The 24038-nt window shown below is 39.6% G+C and overlaps 1 protein-coding gene across 1 annotated transcript; it reads right to left on the reverse strand.

Annotated features, from left to right (window-relative positions):
- Positions 1-37: 37 nt before the first annotated feature.
- CDC37L1 (cell division cycle 37 like 1) lies at positions 38-23042 on the reverse strand. The gene is made up of 7 exons (XM_045467709.1): positions 22742-23042; positions 18346-18627; positions 15380-15473; positions 9045-9160; positions 8563-8685; positions 4890-5054; positions 38-635 (listed from the first exon to the last, which is right to left on the reverse strand). The coding sequence occupies exons 1-7, from the start codon at positions 22871-22873 to the stop codon at positions 534-536; spliced, it is 1014 nt and encodes a 337-aa protein (XP_045323665.1). The 5' UTR covers positions 22874-23042; the 3' UTR covers positions 38-533.
- Positions 23043-24038: the final 996 nt, after the last annotated feature.

The following is a 24038-nucleotide window of genomic DNA, read 5'->3' on the forward strand; positions in this document are numbered from 1 at the left end:
TTACCACCGAGCTTATTTAGTAAAGTAGATTATCCACTACTGATTTATTGCTTTTAATATGATGAAACACCAGATTTGACAGCTAAATTAGCAGGATACAAGTACATTTTATCTTTAATTATTTTTGTAGCGTAGGACATGTACATACCCATATAAAAAGAGACTGTAGCAGATGCCTCCTAGAATCAACCGGTTCTTGTAAACATTGCATTTGTGCAGATTTTCCTACTTTGATTCCAAAATTGAGTACAATAAGATTAAAGGCAAATTTAGTAGCCAAAGAAAACCAAAAAAACCCAAAGTCCAGTTTGACGTCCCACAACATATGGTATCACTCTCCTCTCTTCAGAAAAAAAACAAAAAACCTAGCAGCACATAAAAAAAATTTTACAAAACGTTTCAGTACTCTTTTTTCCCCTCCCATCAAAACCAAACAAAAATAAAGTGCAGCACCCATAAAAGTGTCAAGAAAATAGCCAAGTTCTTCCTTTCTTGTAACAAAATAGCACTTGGCCTCAGCAGTCTTAACCAAATCATACAGTGTCCATCATTTTGGATTCATCATCTTCTTTATGTACCACTGAGTTTAAACTGCAAAGAGCTGTATTGACAGAATACTGAAGATAATCTGGATTCTGGAAAACATAAATAGAGGGAAGAAACAATGGATGATAACCAGTTTCATGCCAGCATATACAACTACATGTTCAGTTTCACACTATTTCCCTGCGATGTATGTGGGAAAGAAAATGGACTCAGAGGTCAAACTTGGGTTGAAACCCAAGATGATGAAAAAAATAGACAGGACCATCCAAAGAGGATGTGGCAAAGACAGATGATATACGTAAAAAACAGAAATGTAATAAACACTAACTTTTTTTCCCTTTTAACAAAACGGTGCAAGTTAAATTATTTAGTCATAGAAGGGTACATCTTTCACGTAACTATGTGTACAAAGCTATTGATAATTTAAAAAAGATATGACTTTAAGTCAGCAATGTATTTTAAAGATTACTATCTAATTACCACAGTAAATATTAAAAATGCGAAACACTTGAATAAGGAAAAAAATACAATTACCGAGTAAAAATTAGTTACCTTCAGAGTGTATTTTGGTTTTTCAAAGATTAAAAACAAACTCAAATGAGAAATTATTAATCTTTTGAGAGGTACTTAGATCCATGTATTAAAAATTGAGAATAAAAGAACATTTTATTTTATTTATTTATTTTTTTAATTTTTTTTTTTTTTCCAACGTTTATTTATTTTTGGGACAGAGAGAGACAGAGCATGAACGGGGGAGGGGCAGAGAGAGGGAGACACAGAATCGGAAACAGGCTCCAGGCTCTGAGCCATCAGCCCAGAGCCCGACGCGGGGCTCGAACTCACGGACCGCGAGATTGTGACCTGGCTGAAGTCGGACGCTTAACCGACTGAGCCACCCAGGCGCCCCTAAAAGAACATTTTAATTTCAATTTTTGTAGTTCCTAAATATTCTATCTCTTCGTTTCTAAAGCTAAGAAGAAAACCTTATTTAATAAATGCAAAAACAAAACCATTATTTGTTAAAGCACCATGACTAGGGACATAAGCCCTTAAAGACCCAGGACTTTAGGAAATTCTTCCCTAAGAATTCAATTTTGTCTATTCAGTTGTTCTGAATATCTGCCACCTCCTCAGTGTTTTACTACTGTTACACCCAGTTTCATCTGTTTATTTAATGAACACCAATGAGGAAAACAGCCCAAAGAGAAGATAGATGTCGTAAACTTTCCCATCTCATAAGGAGGCGGGGTTTTCAGAAGATCCTCTTAGTAAAGTAAATATGTGTAATTCCATTATTTGTAAAAGTCAAAAAGCTAGCCAGAAGTTGGATTATTCCCAATCAAGTCTTGATGAAGGCAATGGCACGAACAACTGAGTGAGGTCTGGAACACTTACGTGATGTTAGACCTCAGTTCGAGTCCTGCCATCACCACCTAATGCAATGTAATCCTGGAAGAGAAAACTTAGCACACCCGTAGTAGATTAAAAAGCTGGTCTAGGGGCGCCTGGGTGGCGCAGTCGGTTAAGTGTCCGACTTCAGCTCAGGTCACGATCTCGCGGTCCGTGAGTTCGAGCCCCGCGTCGGGCTCTGGGCTGATGGCTCAGAGCCTGGAGCCTGTTTCTGATTCTGTGTCTCCCTCTCTCTCTGCCCCTCCCCCGTTCATGCTCTGTCTCTCTCTGTCTCAAAAATAAATAAACGTTAAAAAATAATAATAATAAAAAAAAAAAAAAAAAAAAAGCTGGTCTACAGGAAAAACCTAGGGTAACTGTCACAACACCTCTAAGAGGCCTTGATTAGTTCTCTCAAAACTAAGGATGAGGGGATTTGGCTTATTTGACAAGATTGTTGTCAACTGAAAAAAAAAAAATAAATAAAAAGCTAAAGTGTTACCCAAATTTAAGTTTTATAAAAAATTATTAAACCCTCATTACATTATCCCATTCTCCAAAGAAACAGAGCTAAGACCTTTACTGACAACACAAGCCCAATTCCAAAGGCCCTCAGAACGGAGCTGACAATTACTCTACCAAGACTGGACAGGAGAGGACCTCCAGAACTCAATATCCATCTCCCCAGGAACTGTAAAATCTACGGAGAGACTTAAAAACAAAAAGCAATGAACACACCTAACCTAATCCAAACTTAAACTGAACTGATTACCCCATATTCTCATCTAGTAGCATTCCCAACACATTTCTCGTCCCAGTGACCGGTTCCTCCCAAGGGGACATGACTGCGTATTTCGTCCTGTTCCTAGCGTGCGATTCAACAACCGTCTGTAGTGCAGGTGAGTGAGCAGTGCAGGGGACAGAAATCCGGGACCGGAGTGATCAGCCGCATCAACTGCTGGACTGACTTGAGGCCGACTGCCTAACCTCCGTGAGCTTCAGTTCACTCATCCATAAAAATGAATGAAAATGAATCACAGGGTTTTGAGAAGATTAAATGAAACAACATATGAAGGTATTTTGCAATCTACAGACTGATGATAATAAAAATGGGATATTATCATTATGGTAAGCTTTTCTTCCAAAAGCTTCCCCTCAACCAGTCAAAAGTCCTTCGGTGCATCCAGCTGAAATTTTACACAGCCCTTCCCTCCCTCAGGAGGATTGGCGCAGAATGCCCAACTTTTCCAACCACGAGGAACAGTCTGTTAGCCCAGAGGAATTAAGTCTGAACAACCCCGATAATATCAGCAATTTCAAAGTGTCAAAATTGTACAATCTCAGCCCCGCACCTCGCAGTGTGCGAGGTGACAGCAAGGAACGCCTAGCAGCAGGCCTCAGCTGCTACCGGTATGTGCAATAAGAACTTAGTTCTCTCAGACCAGAAGCAGCTCTTTGGTAATACAGGCCAGTTCTCTTTCAACGTAGATCTTTTCCCTCTTATGTTCAGAATCAATGACGTCCCTCCAAGTCTCTTTTTTCCTTTGTATTCATTATGGGGTATCTTCATTTTAGGAGATTTATATATTGTATATATTGGATGTGACGGTGTCTTACAGTCATAAAAGTCCCTCAGAAAGACTATTTAGATGTGGGCTATTTCTCAAAGAAGAGGAAATCATTACCATATTTAAAGACATTAAGAGATACTCTGCAGGACAAATCAAGGGGGAATATTGCTTATCTATCTAAGAGGTAACATTACTAATTATGTAAAAATCAAGATCTTCATTATTTCTATCCTTGAGAATTAATATTTCCGGCTGAGTTGAATATTATCAACTCTTGTCCTTACATTGTCACTTCGGCCTACAATTTATGTAACGGAAATGGTGAAATTATAGTCATAGGTATAGGTACTGAAAATCTCAATTCCTACTGCTTTATGAGATTTAAAACTACAGGGCTCTCCTCACATTGTCTTCTGAATGAGAATTCCCTTTTCACTATGTAGTCAACAGACTAACCTGACTAAAGTTGGTCTTAGAATCTTGGGGTCTGGAAATGAGAGATGACTGAGCTCAATTACAATGCCACTACAATTAGCACAGGCAGCAATTTTGTTGTGGCAACTTAAAATTGCAATCCACAGTATCAGACCAGTGGCCTAACCTCTCCTTCTGACATAAGCGACACAGCTTTATCTTGATCTTGTTGCAGAGGCTCAGACAATTGATGCATATTACTAGAAAGAGCAGCTTAGCATACGGTGCACTGACATACTAAGCATGCTACCTCTGCTACGCAATGCCAACATTTAATAAGACAATACTAAATAAACTCAGGGAACAAATCACCTTGGTTGCCACTGAGATGTATGCTCTGAAGCCAACTCATCCTAAGAAATTCTTCACAGTATAGTTCTACTGAGAATGAGGGCTACTCAGGAGCCGCGCTGAGAAGTTTAGGATTGAGATGATCAATAGGTAACACCTGCCCTTAAGGATGCTTAGGTACAAGGGGCCTGGGTGGCTCAGTCGGTTAAAGCGTCTGACACTCGATTTTGGCTCGAGTCATGGTCTCGAAGGTTATGAGATCGAGCCCTAGTGTTGGGCTCTGTGCTGACAGCACGGAGCCTCCTTGGGATATTCTCTCTCTCTCTTCCCCCCTCCCCTGCTCGCGCACACATGCTCTCCCAATATCAATAAACATTAGAAAAAAAATGCTTAGGTACAACTCTTCTATATTTGAAGGAGTGGAATTTGGTGTCTAAATCCCCAAGGGAGGGAAGACATTTATTTAGTGACCAAACATGGCATGAGATGAAAGAGTTATCTTTTGAGGCGAAAATATTTAAAATGACCTCACATATATTACACATAAGAAGAATAGTCCAAAAGAACAAAAATTACGTGAACTAATAAGTTTATAAAGTATTTGCTTTTCCAACTTACTTGTGATAAGGATTCTAACGAACCTATAGATCCAACACCAGAATGGGGAACATGATTCTGAACTGTCATAGGTTGAAAACTTGGTGATTGAGAATAAAGTCTGACTCTTGACTTGAAAGCTTCAAGTTCATTTTTGAATGCTTCGAAATAACCTTCTTCCTCTGCCTAGAAAACACAAAAGAACCAAACACTAGTTTTTTAAGACTTCCAGACCACACAGTAAATTCTAACAAACATATATTAGATCTGAAGTGAAGGAAGTAAAGATAAGGTGAATAGTTTAAATGTATGTAGAAAACACCAAGATCCTTGTCAGATTTGTGAAAACTACCAGTTTCATAGGAATACGAAGAATTGGCTTTGTCCATTTTCTCTGCTCCAGCAAAATAAACAGTGCGCGCACATACACGCATGCACACACACACACACACACACACACACACACACGAATATAACAAAAGAAAGTAGGTATTCTCCATATTTCTAGATTCTTGACAGGATCCAAAGTAAGTCTCATTTAACCTGTCATATTCATTCTATCCCTTCCCATTGCCAAGCAACAACCAAGGGCTATTCTTAAAACATTCTAATTCTCCATCGATTACCTGTTTATAATAATTCTCCAACTCTATACTCCCTATTTGTAAAACCATGAAAACTAAATAAAATTCAATATTCACCTCCATTACGGAAGCATCAGTGTTTTAGTGAAGCAAATACCTTTTCAACATTATGGAGAGAAGAAAGTATGAATAGTATGCTGCAGGAGGGGAACTCCCTCCAATGATGTATGTAATACAATCAAGATTCTTGATGTAAAACACCCAACTGGCAGTTGCCTCCACTTAAGTCTCCCCTGCAGGTAAAGAATGACATGGCACATACCCTACACTAACAGGACCTTAGGCTTTAAGTTCAATGATGGAAGAGATTTTGTCAAAATCTCATTCCATGATCTCACTGGGCCCATTTGTGTGGAATGCTGTGTTTTCTTTAATGTAGTCTAGGTCTTGTGGATTAGTTATTAACATTATATGCATACAAATCATGCAGACAACATTCCGTGCTGCCATTTTATCTTTTTATGAATTCAGCAGCCACTTCTTTAATTGTAGCATTTCACTTTAACCAGTATATGGCACTTGTGTGGACACCCAGGACGTCAGCCTGCATATCCAGAGGTAACCCTTCTCAAGTGGTTATGCAACTACTATTAAAGGAACCAAGCGGCACAAGTGCTGGTGTGCCTAAGGCCTAGGGATTTAGGTCTGGAGAGACTGGACTGATTCTTGCCGGAAGTAACCCACGGGTCACTTGCTTCGTTTCTCTATGCTACTTTCCTAACTTGTAAAATAGAAAATAATAAACCTTATAAAATCTTATGAGGATTTAACGAGCTAATCCATGTAAAGTTATTAGAACAATACCTGGCACAAAGTAAGCACTCTATGAAAGTTAGTTATTCCTGAACTTAAAAAAAAAAAAAATTATGAAGAACATAATGTTTACGATTAAAGACTTTTCAGTTCTACTTTGACAAAGTAAATTTCAAAGGATAGACACAGTTTGGCTATGTTCCATTATTCTATTAAGCACTAGTCCAAACATAACCAATAATGTAAGGCAAAGAAGAAAGTATGGCTTTTATTATACCTATGTGTCAAGTGAAATTTAGAACAGTCACCATAAGCATAACTAAAATACCAACTCCATCATTACTCATTAAAACTCTACTGTTTTGGGGAAATTTCCTACTTAGGCTGCACTTTAGAAGAGTTTACAACATTTAAGGTGGAGCTACTATCACTCTGATACATTAAAGTTCAATACATTTAATACATTTTTCCCCTGTTTATAAAATATTTTCACTCTAGTATATAAAAAAGAAAATGGAAATCACTTATAATTCTCCCATCCAGATACTATCAAAGTTAAGTTTTTGGTGTATTTCCTTCTGACATCTAATTGTGTATGCTGAAATGTATCAAGTCACTCCTTTGCCTCTTTGGTTTTACTGCTTACACATGTATCCTTCAACAGCATATTGTTCAGTTCTGCTTGTTTTGAAACTTCATAAAAAATATAGGATACTCTTTGCTTTTTCATCCACAGTGACGCTGGGTACTATTTTACCAAATGAACATCGCACAGTTTATTCCTTCTACGGTCAAGAGACACCTGGGTTGCTCTCAGGCTTTTGCGATTATGAACAATTCTCCTCTGAACATTATGTATCTGCACATGTAGCCTTGCTTCTCAAGGGCAGCAGTTCTCAAACTTTATGCTCTCAGGACCCCCACTCCCTTTACACTGTTGAAAATGACTGAGGAACCTGAAGAGCTCCTGTTTATGTCGGCCATTATTTGTCAATGTTCACTGTGTTAGAAACTAAAACCCAGGCATTTAAAAATTATCTAAAATATAACAAATTCATTACATGTAAACATTTATAACACTTTTATAAAAAAAAAAAAACCAACACTATTTCTGAAACAAAAATATTTACTGACAAGTCTGGCTTAACAGAAGATAGCTGGATTCCCACATCTGCTTCTGTATCAAGTAACATTTTAGTGTCACTATGAGAATAGTTTTGACTCCAGGCCTCCCAAAACCAGGTCTTGAAGACTGGTGGGTGTCCCTGGACCACATGCTGAGAAACCTGTTCTCTAGCATATACACCTAGAATTTCTGGGTTTTAGCACCTGTTCAACTCTACTAGGAAGTTTTCCAAAGTGGTTGCACCAATTTGTACCTCTACAAGAGTGAATGTGAATTCTTAACTGTTCTTCTTGTACAACTTTTCAATCATTACTAATCTAGTAGAGAGTATGAAATGGATTTAATCTTTCAAGATTTGTCTATTTTTCTTTCATATGGCCAATACATATCACTTCTTTTGATTTACAGCAAAGCATTTCCTCACATCATTAAAAATTCTTAAATTTTAATGTCTGCATAATATTTTATGTACCACAGATTGTTTTTATCCATTCCTCTAGTTGTTGAATTTTTAGGTTGTTTCTTGTTTTTTTCCATTACAAAAGTCATTTCTCTTTAACTGTGAGTTCTTTTATTTTATTTTTGTTAAACTGTGAGCTCTATACATAGAGGATTACCGTACCTACACTATACTCACATCATCTTAAGCTGCAGTCCTTGCATTCGCAGGCAGTCAATACTTACTGGCCTCTTATAGAGCTCCCTTAAGTCTAAATTAGCATGAGATCAGCAATGTAATTTTTTCCCCCGGTATAAAATCTATAGGGTTTAGCCTGTGGCATTCTGGTTGGGTGGCTTCCTTTAATGTATATGGACCAAAGAGGTCTCAGCTAAGGCTTAATCTTCCCATTCATTTATTTTTAATATTTGTTTGGGAGGGAGGGAGAGAGGGAGGGAGAGAGGGGGAGAGAGGAGGGGAGAGAGAGAGAGAGAGAGAGAGAGAGAGAGAGAGAGAGAGAGAGCGCGCGCACGCTGGGGAGGGGCAGAGAAAGAGGGAGACAGAATCCAAAGCAGGCTTCAGGCTCTGAGCTGTCAGCACAGAGCCTGACGCGGGGCTCGAACTCACACACCGTGAGATCATGACCTGAGCTGAAGTCGGATGCTCAACTGAATGAGCCACCCAGGCGTGTCCCTTAATCTTCCCATTTAAAAATATTAAATAGCTACTTACTTTGGCTTTCTGGAAAAATAAACGAAAACACCCTCTTGGATCCACATTACAGTTTTTGGCCATTTCCATAATAAACTGCATCACAACAGCTTGATGTGCTATTTGTTCCATTAGAGCCCCTTTCTGAAAACAGACATTAAAATTACCGAGAAATACCTCTGGAAATATATTTGACATTGTGCTTCCTATGTGGATTTTAAAACATGATTTTCAAATAGGCTAAAAGAGAAAAAGGTTTAGAGTATACAGGAACAAAGAAATGAGGCAGCAAAAAAAGCTTACTGGCAAAGTTTCCTTATGCTAACTAAAACAACTATAAAAGTTCCCACGGTAAACTCAAGTAGGTCTAAAAACAAAAAATTATACTTCTATTTAATAACCTTCCTGTTTTCATTTAAAGGAAGTAACATAAAAAACAAAAAACCAAAAAAGTATATCAGAATTAAATTAAGGGTCCCAGAAACTCAAGGTTTACACAATACCTGTTCGGCTTCTAGATGAAAACACCATAAAATAAGATATTTAGCAGTTTCTTCACATACAAGGTATGGATGGTCAGACAAAAATCTCTGACTATCATCCCATCGACTCAACATACCTATAAAAAAAGGATTAAATCACAACTGTCAAATACTCTTATAAACAAAGAAATGGTATTTTAAAATGATTCTCTTTAAAGACAATTCACATTACTACAGCAATAAGTTATGGTAAAAGAGCAAAGAAAGAAGAATAAAACTCTTTTAAAGCAATACCCAATATATTGGAAACAGCTTCCAAAATTCACAGAAAGTTTCATTTCAGATAATTAGGTTAAAATAGGGCGACTGATTTAAAGTAAAAAAAATCCTGCATCTGAGGAATGCCTGAAATTCCAGGCAAACTGGCTGGTCATCCTAGGCAGAAGTAAGTACAAATGATTTCAAGACACTCAATATTATTTACTCACAGAATACAAATTTTTCTATTAGAAAGATGGAGAAGAAAGCAAAACCTCAAGAAACTATACTTAACAAAGATGTAATAAAAGTGAAAAACCCCATCTCTAATTTATTAAAAAATGTCTAAGCTGATAAAGTCAAATGTTGACAGCAGAGAAAACCAATCAAGTATGATAAAAGTAAATGTACTTTAACCATTTAGTCATGTTTATAACACACAGAAAACCTTTTAGAAATTAGTGAAGCATATTTAAAAGCAGATGCCATTTTGCTTCAAAATATCAAGCTAATCCAAATACTACTTAAGGTGTATCTGTATCTTTATCCAAATTAATAAGAAATTTGGCCAAAAAGTCAATACCATCATGGAACCAGCAAAGCGTTCAGCTTTTAACTTTGTCCAGTAAGCTTTACACATGAATAAATTAAGTAGAACAACATTAAGAGTCTTTAGACTCTTAAGACTCATCCGAAGAAGTCTGTATGTCACTGAAGCATTCTGGAAATTTTAGAAGGTGGTGTCAATAGTTTGGCAGTGACATCTTTCCTCTAGATACAAATTGAACTTCTATATGTTAAAGTTCCACATTAGAACACAAAGAAGAACAAAACTGAGGACAAATGTCTTTTTGACAAACACACGTTTAGCAACACATGGGAATCAACTGAAAAGAAATGATTACTGTTTCTCATTTAAATAAAGGAGGGAGGAAGCATTTTAGCATTTTCTCGTAAAGAGTTTTATTAAGTATTTTCCCAATGCTTCAGATGGAGTGATTAGGGCATTTTAAATTCTGAGAAATAACGATTTTGAAAGTTACTTAAATCTACTTCTCAAGCTACAGTTAAAGAATCTAATAACTTCTGAGGGTCAGATCTAAAGAAAGCATAATCCTTATTTCTTATACCTGAAGCCATAAAATAAATCCTATGAAGCAGTTTTGCGTTAGCTTTGTTAGAGTCCTGAAGAGGTATTTCAACTCTATCCACCATCCACACAGAGCATTGCTTCTGTTTACTTCTCCATGGCAGCATCATGACTTACTGAGGCACCCAAATCCTATCCATTTTGGTTTCTTTTACAGGAAGGATAATACGAAATGGTTAGTGACATTTATAGGGATCATGAGGGTGTCATCGAATGTTAAAAATTTTAAACTATCCATTTAATACCTAAGACAAAATACTTGAGGTTGACTACAGCTTTTCTTTATCTGAGAAATACCTCTCATCACTTGATTTCAAAAATGCATACCGATTATCATGAAACTGACACGTCAGGTTACAAGAGCTCACACACACCTTCGTGGAAAGAGTGTGGAATTTTATGAACAAAATACTTCAAGAAACTCCAAGGCTTTAGTGGAACAACATACCTGAAATCACTGTGACGTTATTTTACAATTTGTAAACAAACTATGAGTAGCACAATCTCTCGTGGTGACTAAAACAAGCAGACTCGAGAAACAAACGGCCTAGGTCCGAATACTGGCCTTACCATCTCCTATGCCTTGGCTAGCTCTATGCCTCCTTTTCCTCTTCCGTAACATAGGGCTAAAAATAGTATCTCATTCAGAGGGTTTCTGTTGAGAATTAAATAAGTTAATACACATGAAGCATTGGGGACAGTGCCTGACAAGAGGGTACATACTAGGCAGTATCAACACAAAAGGGAACAATTCACTCTTTCAGCGAATATCAGACGCTTTGGAGAAGACTAATATAGTCATTTCAACCGGCCGGCCAATCTCTGAATGCTCGAAAAACCTTATCTTGATGAATCGGAATGCTTTAATTGTGTGCTTCCACGTATGTATTTTCCTGAACATCTAAATCCCAATCCATCCATCAGCTCTCGATATTCCACCGGATTCCGAAAACGGTTGCCCAAGACACACGACCTTATTGATTTCCCTTTCCTCTTGGCATTATACTTACAGAATAACAGATTTGAATCCTTCAAATTACACTAATGATTTTCCTATCTCTAGCTGCGAAAACCTCCCAACAAGGTTGAGAATTTCTCAATGGAAGTTAAATAACCTCTTTTTCTGTATTTCCCGAGTCCCAGATCACCTATATTTCCAGTCACCTGCCACCAGACAACTATTTCTACCTACACGTTTGCACATAAACTCTTCTTATTTGAAACCAAACCCATTTTTGTCTCCCTGCCATCTGCAGTGCTTCACAGGCTCCATGTCACCCACTCAAGAATTCTAGAAATTCCTCTAGACATTTCCATTCCTCCCACATCAAACTGATCACCAAGTCTTGTGGTGATACTATTATAAGCTGTTAATATGGTGAATCATGTTAATAAATTTTCCAATGGTAAGCCATCCTTGAATTCTTAGGATAAACCCTTTAAAAATACTTCTTTTTCATGTTATAAAAATGATGTATATTCATTGTGAAGAATTTGAAAAATCCAGAAAATCATCTGCAATCCTACTACAAGAGATGATTAATGTTAATGTTAACACTTTAATGTATTTCTTTCTGGAATTTTTTTTTCAGTAGGCTCCACGCCCAGCATGCAGGGCCTGAACTCATGACCCTGAGATCAATACCCAAACTGAGATCAAGAGTCAGACACCTAACTGACTGAGCCACCCAGGGGCCCCAGGGGCCCCAGGGCTTTATTTTTAATTACTTAAATAAAATTAGGTGCCTGGGTGGCTCAGTTGGTTAAATGTCTAACTTTGGCTCAGGTCATGATCCCACAGTTCGTGGGTTTGAGCCCCACAGTAGACTCTGTGCTGACAGCTCATTCTGTCTCCCTCTCTTGCTGTCCCTCCCCCCTCCCCTGCTCCTGTGCTCGCTCTCTCTCTCAAAAATAAACACTGAAAAAATTTTTAAAAAAATTAGAATCATATCATGCATATTCGTTTTCTATTCATTTCACTCCACATTCTATTCAGGAGTTTTTATACTAAATGTTTTTCAAAAAACAGGGTATCAATGTGGTTTTGAAAAGCAATGTGTAAGTGCTTACATTGAGGAAATGGAATATCTACCTTCAATACAAATGAGAAAAATCCCATCAGAGTATTTATGCAAACATTTACATCTTTCAGTAAAAATTCCAGTGACGACATGCCACATAGATTCAAAGATGTTAAATCACAGCTAACTTTGGCTGGAAGTGAAAAGCTGATGTACCATGAAAAACCGTGTTAGATCATCAAAAAGCAGCTCTGATGATCACAAAGAAAATGAGGTCAGAGATGCACAGGACTTGGAATAAAACTTCTGGGAAACTGAAAAGAAAACAGACTTTGCTGCTAAATTGGTATATTTATAAAACACGAGTTAACTAAATTAATAAATTAAATTCAACTGTAGGGAGGGAAATCCAAGATTTCATTGCTTCAAAATACTCCACGATATGGTTGTACCATTTATCATTAGATGGTAAAGTCACATAAGTAAGATGGTCAACAAACAGCACAATGGAAATGTTAATGGCAGGCACACATGAAACCGCAGAGAAGTACCGGTGTCAGGTCACCGGAGCCCGTCACAGCTCTCTGTGTCTCAGGCCCGTGCCTTCCAAGAGTTGGGAATGCAAGCCAAGTTTGGAAAGCCTCTGCTGGAAACTTTAATTACAGCTGCTATTCCAGATGTGATACACTTTGAAGAAGTGTATCAATGTAGTCATAATCCTGACAAATGCTTTCTTCACTCTCCACCATTATAAGCATAGAACACCAGAAACATTTGCTTGCACCCAGCAGGAACAGCATTACACTTTCACTGAGCTGCCTAAGGTCTCTGGCTGCTCTGTGCCACAATTCAGTCCACAGGGACTTCCATCATCCCACCATCCCGCATGCCTGCAAGCCGGTCCACGTCATGCTGACAGAACTTGGTGAGCAGGAAGTGGCAGGTATCCCAGATGTCTTGGTAAGATATATGCAGGCCAGAAAGTAGGAAAAAAACACATGGAAAATTTGGGAGCCTACTACCTTAGTAACATTTCTAGGGATCCAAGGAACTGTGGCAAGTAGGACATCTCCTCCAAAGGAAAAAGGCAGCGTACATTTCCATCAAAAAACAGGCACAGTGTGAATCTGGGAGTGGCTATGAGGTCTGGTTGGCTTTGAAGACAATAAGGCTCTGATTAGTCTTAGGGGATGAGACAATGGAAGCCCCAACACACAATGGCCAAACCTCTCCTTATTAGTCCTCTACGTATGGAGGTCAAGTCAGCTTTTTTCCTCAGCCATCTCCCTGTTTGCATAATATTGTATAAATTCAGGACTCTCAGTGGCAGACTTGAGATTATGCAGAGATTCAATGGCATGGGATCTCCCCATCAAGGATATTCCAGGATAGCCTCTCAATACCTAATTTGCCAGTAGCAGAAACCAGCGCATGGTGGTGCCATGCTTCCACCACTAATATGTCTGTGGTCCTACTAAATGAGTTATTGCCCACATCACATTACTTCTTGACCCAGAAACTCATTCTACGACAAAAGACATGAAGACAAGAGGCTCATGAAATTCACTGGTCCTATAAACATCACCACCCAGAAGCAGGTATTATGGAATGGTTAAATGTTTTGCTGAGGACTTAAAAAGTCGTAGTGCCAGATGGGTTACAATACCCTGTGAGGCTGGGTTATTCTCCCACACAGAATTGCTTATTAAAGTGCTCTGTTTGCAGCAAAAATGAGGGGACCATTTTGCACCATTAGGCTTCCCGTGGCTCCAAAGCTTACAGAAGGCCATCTGGGTGAGAGCACCTTAAAAGATGCTCTTCTAGTACATGCAGTGGGACACACAGGCTAGGAAGCAAGGACTCCAGGTAGGAGTGGCCAATCACACTATCACAACCAAGACTCATTTACAAAATTTTAAAAAGTAAACCCTGTTCACTTCATCAAGTTCTATTCTTTACTTAATTCGAATACACAGCCTTTCTTTTTTTAAAACAAAGAGAGTGAGGAAAATGAATCCTTTATGAATGAACTACATAAAAAGGGGAAAAATCCAAAGTAGTAGCAACCGTTTTAACATAACTGAAGGATGAATGAAATTCTAAACGCTTAGGGGAAAAAAAACACCATTGGAAATATATTGCCAAATGTCACTTAATAAGCTTATTAACATACTATAAATGAAAACTATGTTTACTAAATTAACGTGTTACTTGGGATCAAAGTACAGACCTTGAACCTTAACCACTAACACTTCCCAAAAGCACTCTCTCCCCAACAGCACCACACTGCTTACGCAGTGCAACATGTTATTTCCCAACTCTGCACTCGCTGCTGCTCCCTCATCTACACGGGGACCTCCTCCTGTGTGTTCTTCAGTCTAGCTCAGATGTCACCTCCTGTGCGAAGTCTTTACTACAGCACCCCAAGCCCGCAGTCTTTCTTCAATAGAGAAAACTCGTTTTCAGTACCCTGTAGATATATTTCTATTACTGTATTTATCCGAATAGCAGCTGAAGGATCTGCGTGACTTACACAGCAACTATTCCAAAACCTGAAAATAACGAATGCTAATCTTATCCCCATAAAATAATCAGATGCCGTGGAAGCAAAGAGGGAAAAAGAGAAGAGCAAAGACCAGTTGGGAAACAGAAAGATGCTATGGAGTAAACAAAGACTAGGTCTTAGAGGGCAGCATTATATAATAGACTGAATTTTGCTTCTCTTCACAACTTAGTTTGCTGTCAATCTATTTATTATCCAAAAAAAGGGTCTAAAACAAGAGCTGTACAACTGTGCCAGAAGTGGCTACCCAAAAGGAGTTTTGTCATTTGCCTTCTTTTTGGTACCCATTATAATACAGACACTTTTTGTACACATATTTATGGTATCACTTTATAAAAGAAGGAAAACTAAGCAGCAGACTTACCAAAATGTCTGATTTTTTGTTCATATTTCTGCATAAATGATTTGGATTTATCTTCATCTTCTATTTCTTTTCTTTTATCTTGATTAATAAAACTCTAAGAAAAAAATTCTTTAAGTTAAAATCAGATTTTATGTTCTAACTGAATCTTTCTCAGATACTGCATGCCTAGCAATCCTTCCTATAAACACTATGACAAGATGGTACATTATACTGATATTATATCATTAAATTTATCTGCTAAACTCAATTAAAAAGTTAAAATTTTCTGTACTAGTTTCAACAGTTTTAAAAAGTGATGTATATGTGAAAATTATAAACACTTTAGAAATCATACAAATTCCCTATTAAAGCACAGAGAGATCCTTTACATGAATTGCATGTAAATTTGCATTATTCATTGCTATTAAATATTTGCAGCTCTAGTCTAATCTTGGGAGTTCTTGCTGGAAATAAACTTAGATTTTCAAAGCATATAGAGAATGAAGTATATCTGATATAACTTCTTGGCTAAGACATACACCTAAAATATAGACTCTTGGTTTTAAACTTTTCTTAGGAAAGGCCAAACAATTTGATTCTGAAATCAAGTGCAAATTCTATTAAGGAAGTGCTTATTTTCAATTAAATAAGTCATAAAGCAGATCAAGATGAAGTTTTTATCTAGCCAGAAAAACTGGCAGGACAGTTTCTCAGAACATTCTGTGATCACATTTAAACCTTGAGATCATCACTGCCAAAAAAGAAAATTGCAAACCAGCTCTGCCAGTTTATAATCTGAAAGCACACAAATTTACATATTTCAAAATAAAAGCATTTTTTCTTTTACATATCCTGCTATCTAGACCAGCACTGTCCAATAGAAATATAATCCAAGTCACAAATATAATTTAAAGTTTTCTATTAGCCACATTAAAAAGCAAAAAGATACAGATGAAATTAGTAACCCATTTATTTCAACCAACATATCCAACATATGATCATTTCAACATGTAAGCAAGACAAAAAAATATTAATGAAATATTTTACTCCGTTTTGCACTAAGTTATCAGAATCTGGTGTGTATTTTACACTTACAGCACATCTCAATTCGGACTAGCCACATTTCAAGCGCTCAATAGTACATGTGGCTAGCAGCTATCAAGTTGGACAGCGCAGATCTAGACCAGTCCTCTCAAGTCTCAAGCTCCCAGACAAAATCAATGTACGATTTTGAGCAAATGACTGGAACATAAAGATAATCCTAATTAAAATGTGGTATAAATGTAGGCTATGTTATAACCCAAGTTCAAAAACAAACAACAACAACAAAAACAATTTAAAAGCAGAGACAAATGAAAATTTTTCTTTGTGACCACTGTGTTAGGAGACATTAACTTTATAAAACAAAGAAACACTGCTTTGACCATTCTCTCTGGAAGAAAAAAATTATTTTAAATAGTTATGGTGTATAAATGCAAACCAGAAATAAAGTAAATGCTAAGAAGACACACCCCTTGGAACAATATATAGAGACACAGTGAATCATTCAGATAAAGAATGATCTTGGTATGTGTTCAGGGGTAAATAAATATATACTGGCATGAGTACATAAAAAGTCTAGAAAGATACAACTTACTGTTAACAGTGGTTATCTCTGGGAAATGAAACTGGAAGTGAAGGAAGCCTTTCAATTCTATTTTACATACTCGTGTATTGTTTTGTTTTTAAATTTTTTTTTTTTTTTGAGGGGAGAGTAGTGGGGGAGGAGGGAAAGGAGAAGGGGAGGAAGAGAACGAGACGGAAAGAGAGAGAGAAAGACAGAGACAGAGAGAGAAGCCCAAGCAGGCTCCATGCCCAGTGCAGAGCCCAACGAAGGGCTCCATCTCACAAGCATGAGATCATGACCTGAGCCGAAATCAAGACTCAGACACTTAAGCCACTGAGCCACTCAGGCGCCCTTGTTTCGTCTTTTGTAATAAACACGTTGCACTCACAATTTTTCTCAACGTAATAAAGCACTGATCGAGCTAGTAGTGTACATTTAACCTGTGTGTATTACTTGCTGCGGCAGAACTAGCGCTGGTCCGAGGGAAGGAAATTAAAGGCGCTTAAGAGGGTAGGCTGAGAGTGGATGCTAGGACACAAACAAAGAGTGTTATAGACTGAGAAGTCTACAGAGTAATGATGGTTAAAGATAAAGTGAATATGGACTTACACAAGAAAGAACAGTCTATCCCTGAAGCTTTAAGTTTACAAAGAAAAAGAAGTACTACTTTACACAGTAGTAAAAATGAATTTCAGTGCCCATTTCTTCTTCAGACACGACAAAGAACAAAGCCCACGTAATCGAGGGCGAAACAGAACACTACCCTTAATGACTACTAACTTGGCAAAAGTACTGTACTAGTCCTCTCGGTTACGTTGGTAATGCTAAATCTGGATTACTACCCGAGGTTTACTAAATACACACCAGGAAGTAACAGGGAAACGCTCGTTAATAAACTCCGCATCTGCACATCAGCATTACGCAGCGGACAGCAAGCCGACAGAAACAGCAGAGAGCTCTCATAACATCTGAGCTTTACCACATGCCAGGCCCTGTCCCGTGGGCTTTTAAGACATTACCATATTTAGTCTTCATACCCACCCTTTATTGCTGAGGAAACTGAGGCTTAGAGAGGTTAAGTGACTTGCCCAAGGTCACAAGCAGCAGCATGTGACAAAGCTGAGGTCTGAGGCGGTCTGATTCCAGTCAACACTCACATTCGGCGTGCTATGCTTCATGTCCGCGCCACACAGTCACCTTCACGACCACCCCCGTTCGACGCTACGGGGATACGGGTTTCCTGTAGCCAACGCTTTTCATAAACTGTCAAAACCGGACACCATTCACAGCATTCTGCCGCTTTGCTACCCAATGTGCACAACTGGTCTGTACAAACACTCAATTTCTTCTCCTTTCATTATGACCCAATCAGAGGTCGTACCTTATTAAAAACATCCTTGCTAATGGCATCCATGTTCCACAGACACATTCTCTCTCTCTGTACGAGAGCCTCTTCTTTCTGCCTCCACTCTTCTTCATGTTGCTTCAGCTCCGATACCGCTGTTTGTGCTTTGGCATGTTCCTGATCCAAGGACTCCGAGTTATGCAGGGCTAGGCTACCAAGTTTCTGCTGAGCTTCTGCGAGATTCCATTTGCACGCCACAGAGCTCTTGACAAACTCTTTCTGCTTTTGGCAAGCCAGTTCAATTCCATGACTATACATCTGGAAACAAAACAATATTGTAAGAAACGAAGAAGGCGACGGGTATGTTGGTGCAGCACAATTTTATTTTCTTGCAGTCAAGGATTTCTGTTCAGTCTTTTTTGGCACACAGGTATTCTGCCTTCTGTGTATGCAGTTATACTTTTATATTACAGGTCTTCTCTTCATCAACTAGATTCTAATCTAGAATATACCACTTCCTTGACAACCATCAGGCAAAAAGCCTGATAATTAGCACAATGTTCTACACATAGCTGGTGCTCAAGAAACATTCGATTGACAGCTTCGTAGTACTGAAACAGCACAATAATTGGGAGCAAAAGCTTAAATCTAGTTCCTCACCTTACAATATGCTGAAAACCAGATCTTTAGAGTTTTGTTCTCTATCACACAGTTAGCCTTTAACTTAATCCTAGTCAAAACAGGCAGAGCTATCAAAAAAAAACAAAAACAAAACACAAAACTGGTCCACCCTGATGACTGCCTCTGTTCCACTCATAAGCAACAGTAATTAGTCATAATATTTACTGAACCACTACATGTAGGGCACTTTAGTGTTTAATTCCTTATATACCTCAGCTCTATAAAACAAAACTGAAGGTACATTCTTTAAGACTTCTCAGCCAAAACACAGAACAATTTCAAACTACGTATTCCCAACAATTTTACTTCGATCTGTTCCCTAATCTGCACCACTACTCAAGTCCTTATAATTTCATACCTCAATTATATAAATACAGCCTTTCTCACATGAAGCCATTTCTCCATTCTACCAGACTTGGAGTGATCTTGCCAAAAACCAAATCTGATCACTTTCCTCATTCTTAGAGTCCTGGGATAAGGCACAAACTGCAGCATGGCGCAGTCCTTCATGACCTCACTTCCTACTATCTCTCTAGACTCAGTTCCAGTTACTCTCCTCCTCGTTTGCTGCTTCTTTCCACCGCCCACCCCTTTCAGTGTGGCAACCCCTCATCCCCCCGACTCCTATCTCCATTCCAGATTCTGGCATCACTTCCTTACATTTTCTCTAATCCTTCCTTTCCCACCCAAGGTCTGCATACTTCTTAGTGGTGTTTTCACACAACATTGTGCTTAATTGTCTACTCAACTATCAGCTTCTCGAGGGGCTAGAATTCCATAAGTCTTAGATGAATAAATGATTCTTCACTTCTTGTAACAGACTAGTGGTGGCAAATATGTTTTGCAAATATTTTTACAAATATTTGAGGCAAACAGCACTCAAGGTCTTTACTTTTGAGCCGAGTCTTAGATTTCTACTGCAGCAAATGTGGATGTTGTTGCTATTCAGGTGTTTTATTTACTCATTTAGTAGGTTTGAAGCCCAGGTATCACAAGGCCCTAACCAACCAAGTAATATATATAGATATACATATTTTGCTTTCTGAAAATAGGAGCAAGAATAACTGTAGCCTAGCTATGCTTGAGCAGGAGCCAGGAAAAGGAGAAAAATGAAGCTATAAAATTTATCTTATAAGAAAAGACAAAAGTATACTAAGAAAGGCATATGGACAAATGGAAATGCCCTGCATTTTCAAATTGTGTGGGAGCAAATATTCATGTCTCAAATCAAACACAGAAATCTTATTTCCAAATTCTAAAAATGATTCATGTTTAAATTCTTCTCCACAGACTATACAGACAACATCTGGCATTTGAGCAAACTATCCAACATGTATTGAGATGATTAAAAAAACAAAAACAAAAACAAAAAAGGTCATATTTTACCTGTGAACATATTGAGGTTTTAGGGGAACGTTAAACATGACTATATTTTCATGAACATAAATTCAAAAAAGGAACTAGGCTGGCATTAGGTTTACTAACATCACTTTACAATTAAAAATGCTCAAACAGGGGCGCCTGGGTGGCGCAGTCGGTTAAGCGTCCGACTTCAGCCAGGTCACGATCTCGCGGTCCGTGAGTTCGAGCCCCGCGTCGGGCTCTGGGCTGATGGCTCAGAGCCTGGAGCCTGTTTCCGATTCTGTGTCTCCCTCTCTCTCTGCCCCTCCCCCGTTCATGCTCTGTCTCTCTCTGTCCCAAAAATAAATAAACATTGAAAAAAAAAAAATTAAAAAAAAAAAAATCCTCAAACAGGATCTCTAAATTCCGAATTGCTTTTTACTTTAACTGGATCTCAGAACTGTACATCACATATGACATTAAGATGTCTAGAGTCCCCATGTCTGGTAAAATTAAACCGAAGCTGTTTTTTGAAAAGATTATAAAATGCTTATAATTTGAATGTAACATTTTATTCTTTCCAAATATTCCAATCCAAAAACTTAAGTCCTAAAGCCAGCAAGACAAGTAAGTAGGTTATAAACACACGGACAAACTTAGCATTAGTCACTTGGCAAAACGTAACACCAAAGGTAGTTTCAGCCTCGTGGTTTGACATTACAGGATGCAGCAGGTAGGAAAAAACACTGTAGTAGAAGTCAGAAGTGGGTGCCAGTTTTAATTCTGCCACTAACTGGCTACAGAGTCTCAGAGAAATCACGTTTAATGAAGAAGGTAAGCCTGTTTACTTAGAAAATACCTCCAGCTAAATAAGCTTATAATTCCAAGTGCCTAAATAAAGAGTTAATACACAGATATTTTCAAGTTTATCTTTTTAGTAATCGCTACACCCAACATGGGGCTCAAACCCACGGCCCAGAGATCAAGAGTCGCATGCGTCTCCGACTGAGCCAGCCAGGCGCCCCTCACAGATATTTTCTAAGTTCAGAGTTTATCTTAGGTTACTTTTGTGATTCAACCACAAGGCGCTGAAATTCTGGAGACCTTTTATTCTCTCCATATGCCTTCAAAATTGACAAGAGCAGCTGCTGTTCATTGTTCCCCCTCCATAACACATTCATTATATGCTCACATAACACATTTTGTATATAAAGATGACACTAGCAATCCATAATTAGGGGGTGACTACTAACCTGTCGACTCTCATTCTGTCCTCCTAAAAAATGTCTTGCACTTTCCCAGAGACTGGCTGGCCGAAGTACAGTCTATGGTTATGAAACAGCATTTTTCTCCCTGAAGCCAACTAACCCAGTGTACTGGGCACAGGACCTTACACTTATTAGCAAATGATTTAAATCACTCATCTTTGCTAACAGCAAGATGTGCCTACAGAAAAGCTGTTAATTCAACTAAGCTCTTAGGGACCCTACTCTGCAAGAAGCCTGGAAAGCAGAGACATCCATAACCGTTTCTCCGGACATATTAGTGTTTAGTCTGTGTTCTTAAAATATTCTTCCAAAACACACCCAGATTAGGAGAAAAACCGGCATAAGGTGATGAGTATGTAAGCACTCCCTAAAACAGGACTCAGGAAAATCCTAAAGGGTACCTCATTTGGGTAAGTTTCAGAGGAAAGAGGGCTGGATTGAAACCCACAAGTAGCACAGGGAATCTGAGGAAGAACTCCGAAGAAAAGGGCAAACGTGTGCCTATGTGTTTTCACTGGAGACTGATGTGGAGCAAAACTAAAAACCTAACTGGAGGGGAAATGGTCACATTAATGGGACGGATTTACACCACCCTCAAAAGCGAGGTTTTACGGAATTTATTCGGATGTCCAAAGTCAATGAAATTGGATCCTAAATTTGTATAAAGTCAGGAGCTCAGTGAATTACTGAAACACAACCAACCATTCGCTGTTCCTAACTATTAAGTGGGCACAAGTATTAGAGCCTTCAAGAGAATAAAGTGCTCGGGTAAAAACACGCACGAGGAGACAAAGGGTCAACGTTAGAGCGTTAGCCGCCCCAAATCTGGGTGCTGTCGGGGGGGGAGGGGGGCGGGGAAGGGGGAGGAACATCTTCCCAGGATGGGAAGAAATTAGCCAAGGTGAAAAGGTGTGCGTGGAGGTGGAGATTGGGAATATACGGCCAGCCCTTCTCAGAAGCCCTCAGAAGATGCTACAATAGCCGCGGGATGGCATCAAGCCCCTGACCCCCGGGAGTGAGATGGGGACGCAGAACGGGGTACAGGGAGGGTCGCAGAGGCAGGGCCGCGCTGGTCCCCAGGCCGGCACCTCCCCATCCCGCACCCCCCCTGCCCCCGCGCCCGAACGCGGGACCCCTCTCACCTGGGCGCCGCCGCCCGGCAGCTGCGGGCAGCGGGGAGAACTGGGGGACACGTCCAAGTCACTCTCTTCCTCGGCCTCACCCTCGGCCCGAGGGAGGCTCCAAGGTCCCGGCGGCGGCCACGGCTGCTCCATGTCCGGCTGCCCCCAGCCCTAGAGCCGCCACTGCCAACGGACTTGGCGAGAGCGGAACCTGCTGCGCGGAGCCAGCCGCCCCAGCCTGCCGGGGCCGTTACCCAGAATCCCTCTGCTGGCCGCGACGCCGACGCACACCCCGCGCTGGCCTGGGCAGCGGACGGCGGAAGAATATGGACTGACTTGGCTACGTCACTTCCTGCTTGGGGGTTGGGGCTGGGAGGGCAGGTTCTGGGCGTGCGTGGAGGGGGTGGGTCAGGGCTTCGTGTTTAAGGTTGCGTTCTCTGAAACCTTTGAGCGATGCCAACATACCCCTAAGGGCGCTGCGGGTGACATAGTGTTTAGTTGTGGCCTAGCGTTCCCTTCGCTCTGCACCGTGGGTCCCGGACGCCGAGAGGTGCCGTGTCCGCTTCGCAAGTTGTTTACAGACGGCAACGCCTACCTCTACGTTGGTCTGCAAAGTAGCAGTTCTGAAGCGAGGGTGGGCGGAAAATAGGGGAGAATTTTGAAAGGCAGAGCCAAGTTTTCCCTCATTTCGAGTTCCAAGCTACAGGAGTTTGGCGAAACTTGGCTGGGAGGAGGAGCGCGTCGACGATGAAGTAGCCGAGCAAGCGCGGTTGATGAGGACGAATGCAGGTGATAGCGGACGAAGCCTTGTGTTGCTAAGTTATCTCATTTAGTCCTGAAGACTGGGAAACACACCCACGGGGCGCAGGGTCACACATTTGAAGGAGAGAAGCTATGATCACCCCGGGGGTCTAACTTCAAAGCGTGTAAGGCAAGCAACCGCACACTGCTGCCCTCCCTACCCGCGGTTACAGGGACCCAAATAAAAACGCGACGCCATTTTTTCAATCTCCTAGATCCACAGACTTTGAAGTTTGTCAATACCGAGTGTTGGCAAGATGCGAGGAAATGCTTAGAATGTGATTTCTGTAACCTTTTTGGAGAGAGTAATTTGACAATGTCAGTGACTACAGGGCTTTGAATCAGCAATTTCACTACCAGGGACTTCTCCCAACTGTTATTTTTGTACCAATATCCAATGATTTATCTATAAAGATGTTTATTGCAACATTCCGTGTGTGTGTGTGTGTGTGTGTGGCAAGAAAAAAAACAGGAAACAATCTAATTGCCCATCAATAGAGGAGCCTAAATAAATTAT

Source organism: Leopardus geoffroyi, chromosome D4, assembly GCF_018350155.1.
Source record: "Leopardus geoffroyi isolate Oge1 chromosome D4, O.geoffroyi_Oge1_pat1.0, whole genome shotgun sequence".
Lineage (NCBI taxonomy): Eukaryota > Metazoa > Chordata > Mammalia > Carnivora > Felidae > Leopardus > Leopardus geoffroyi.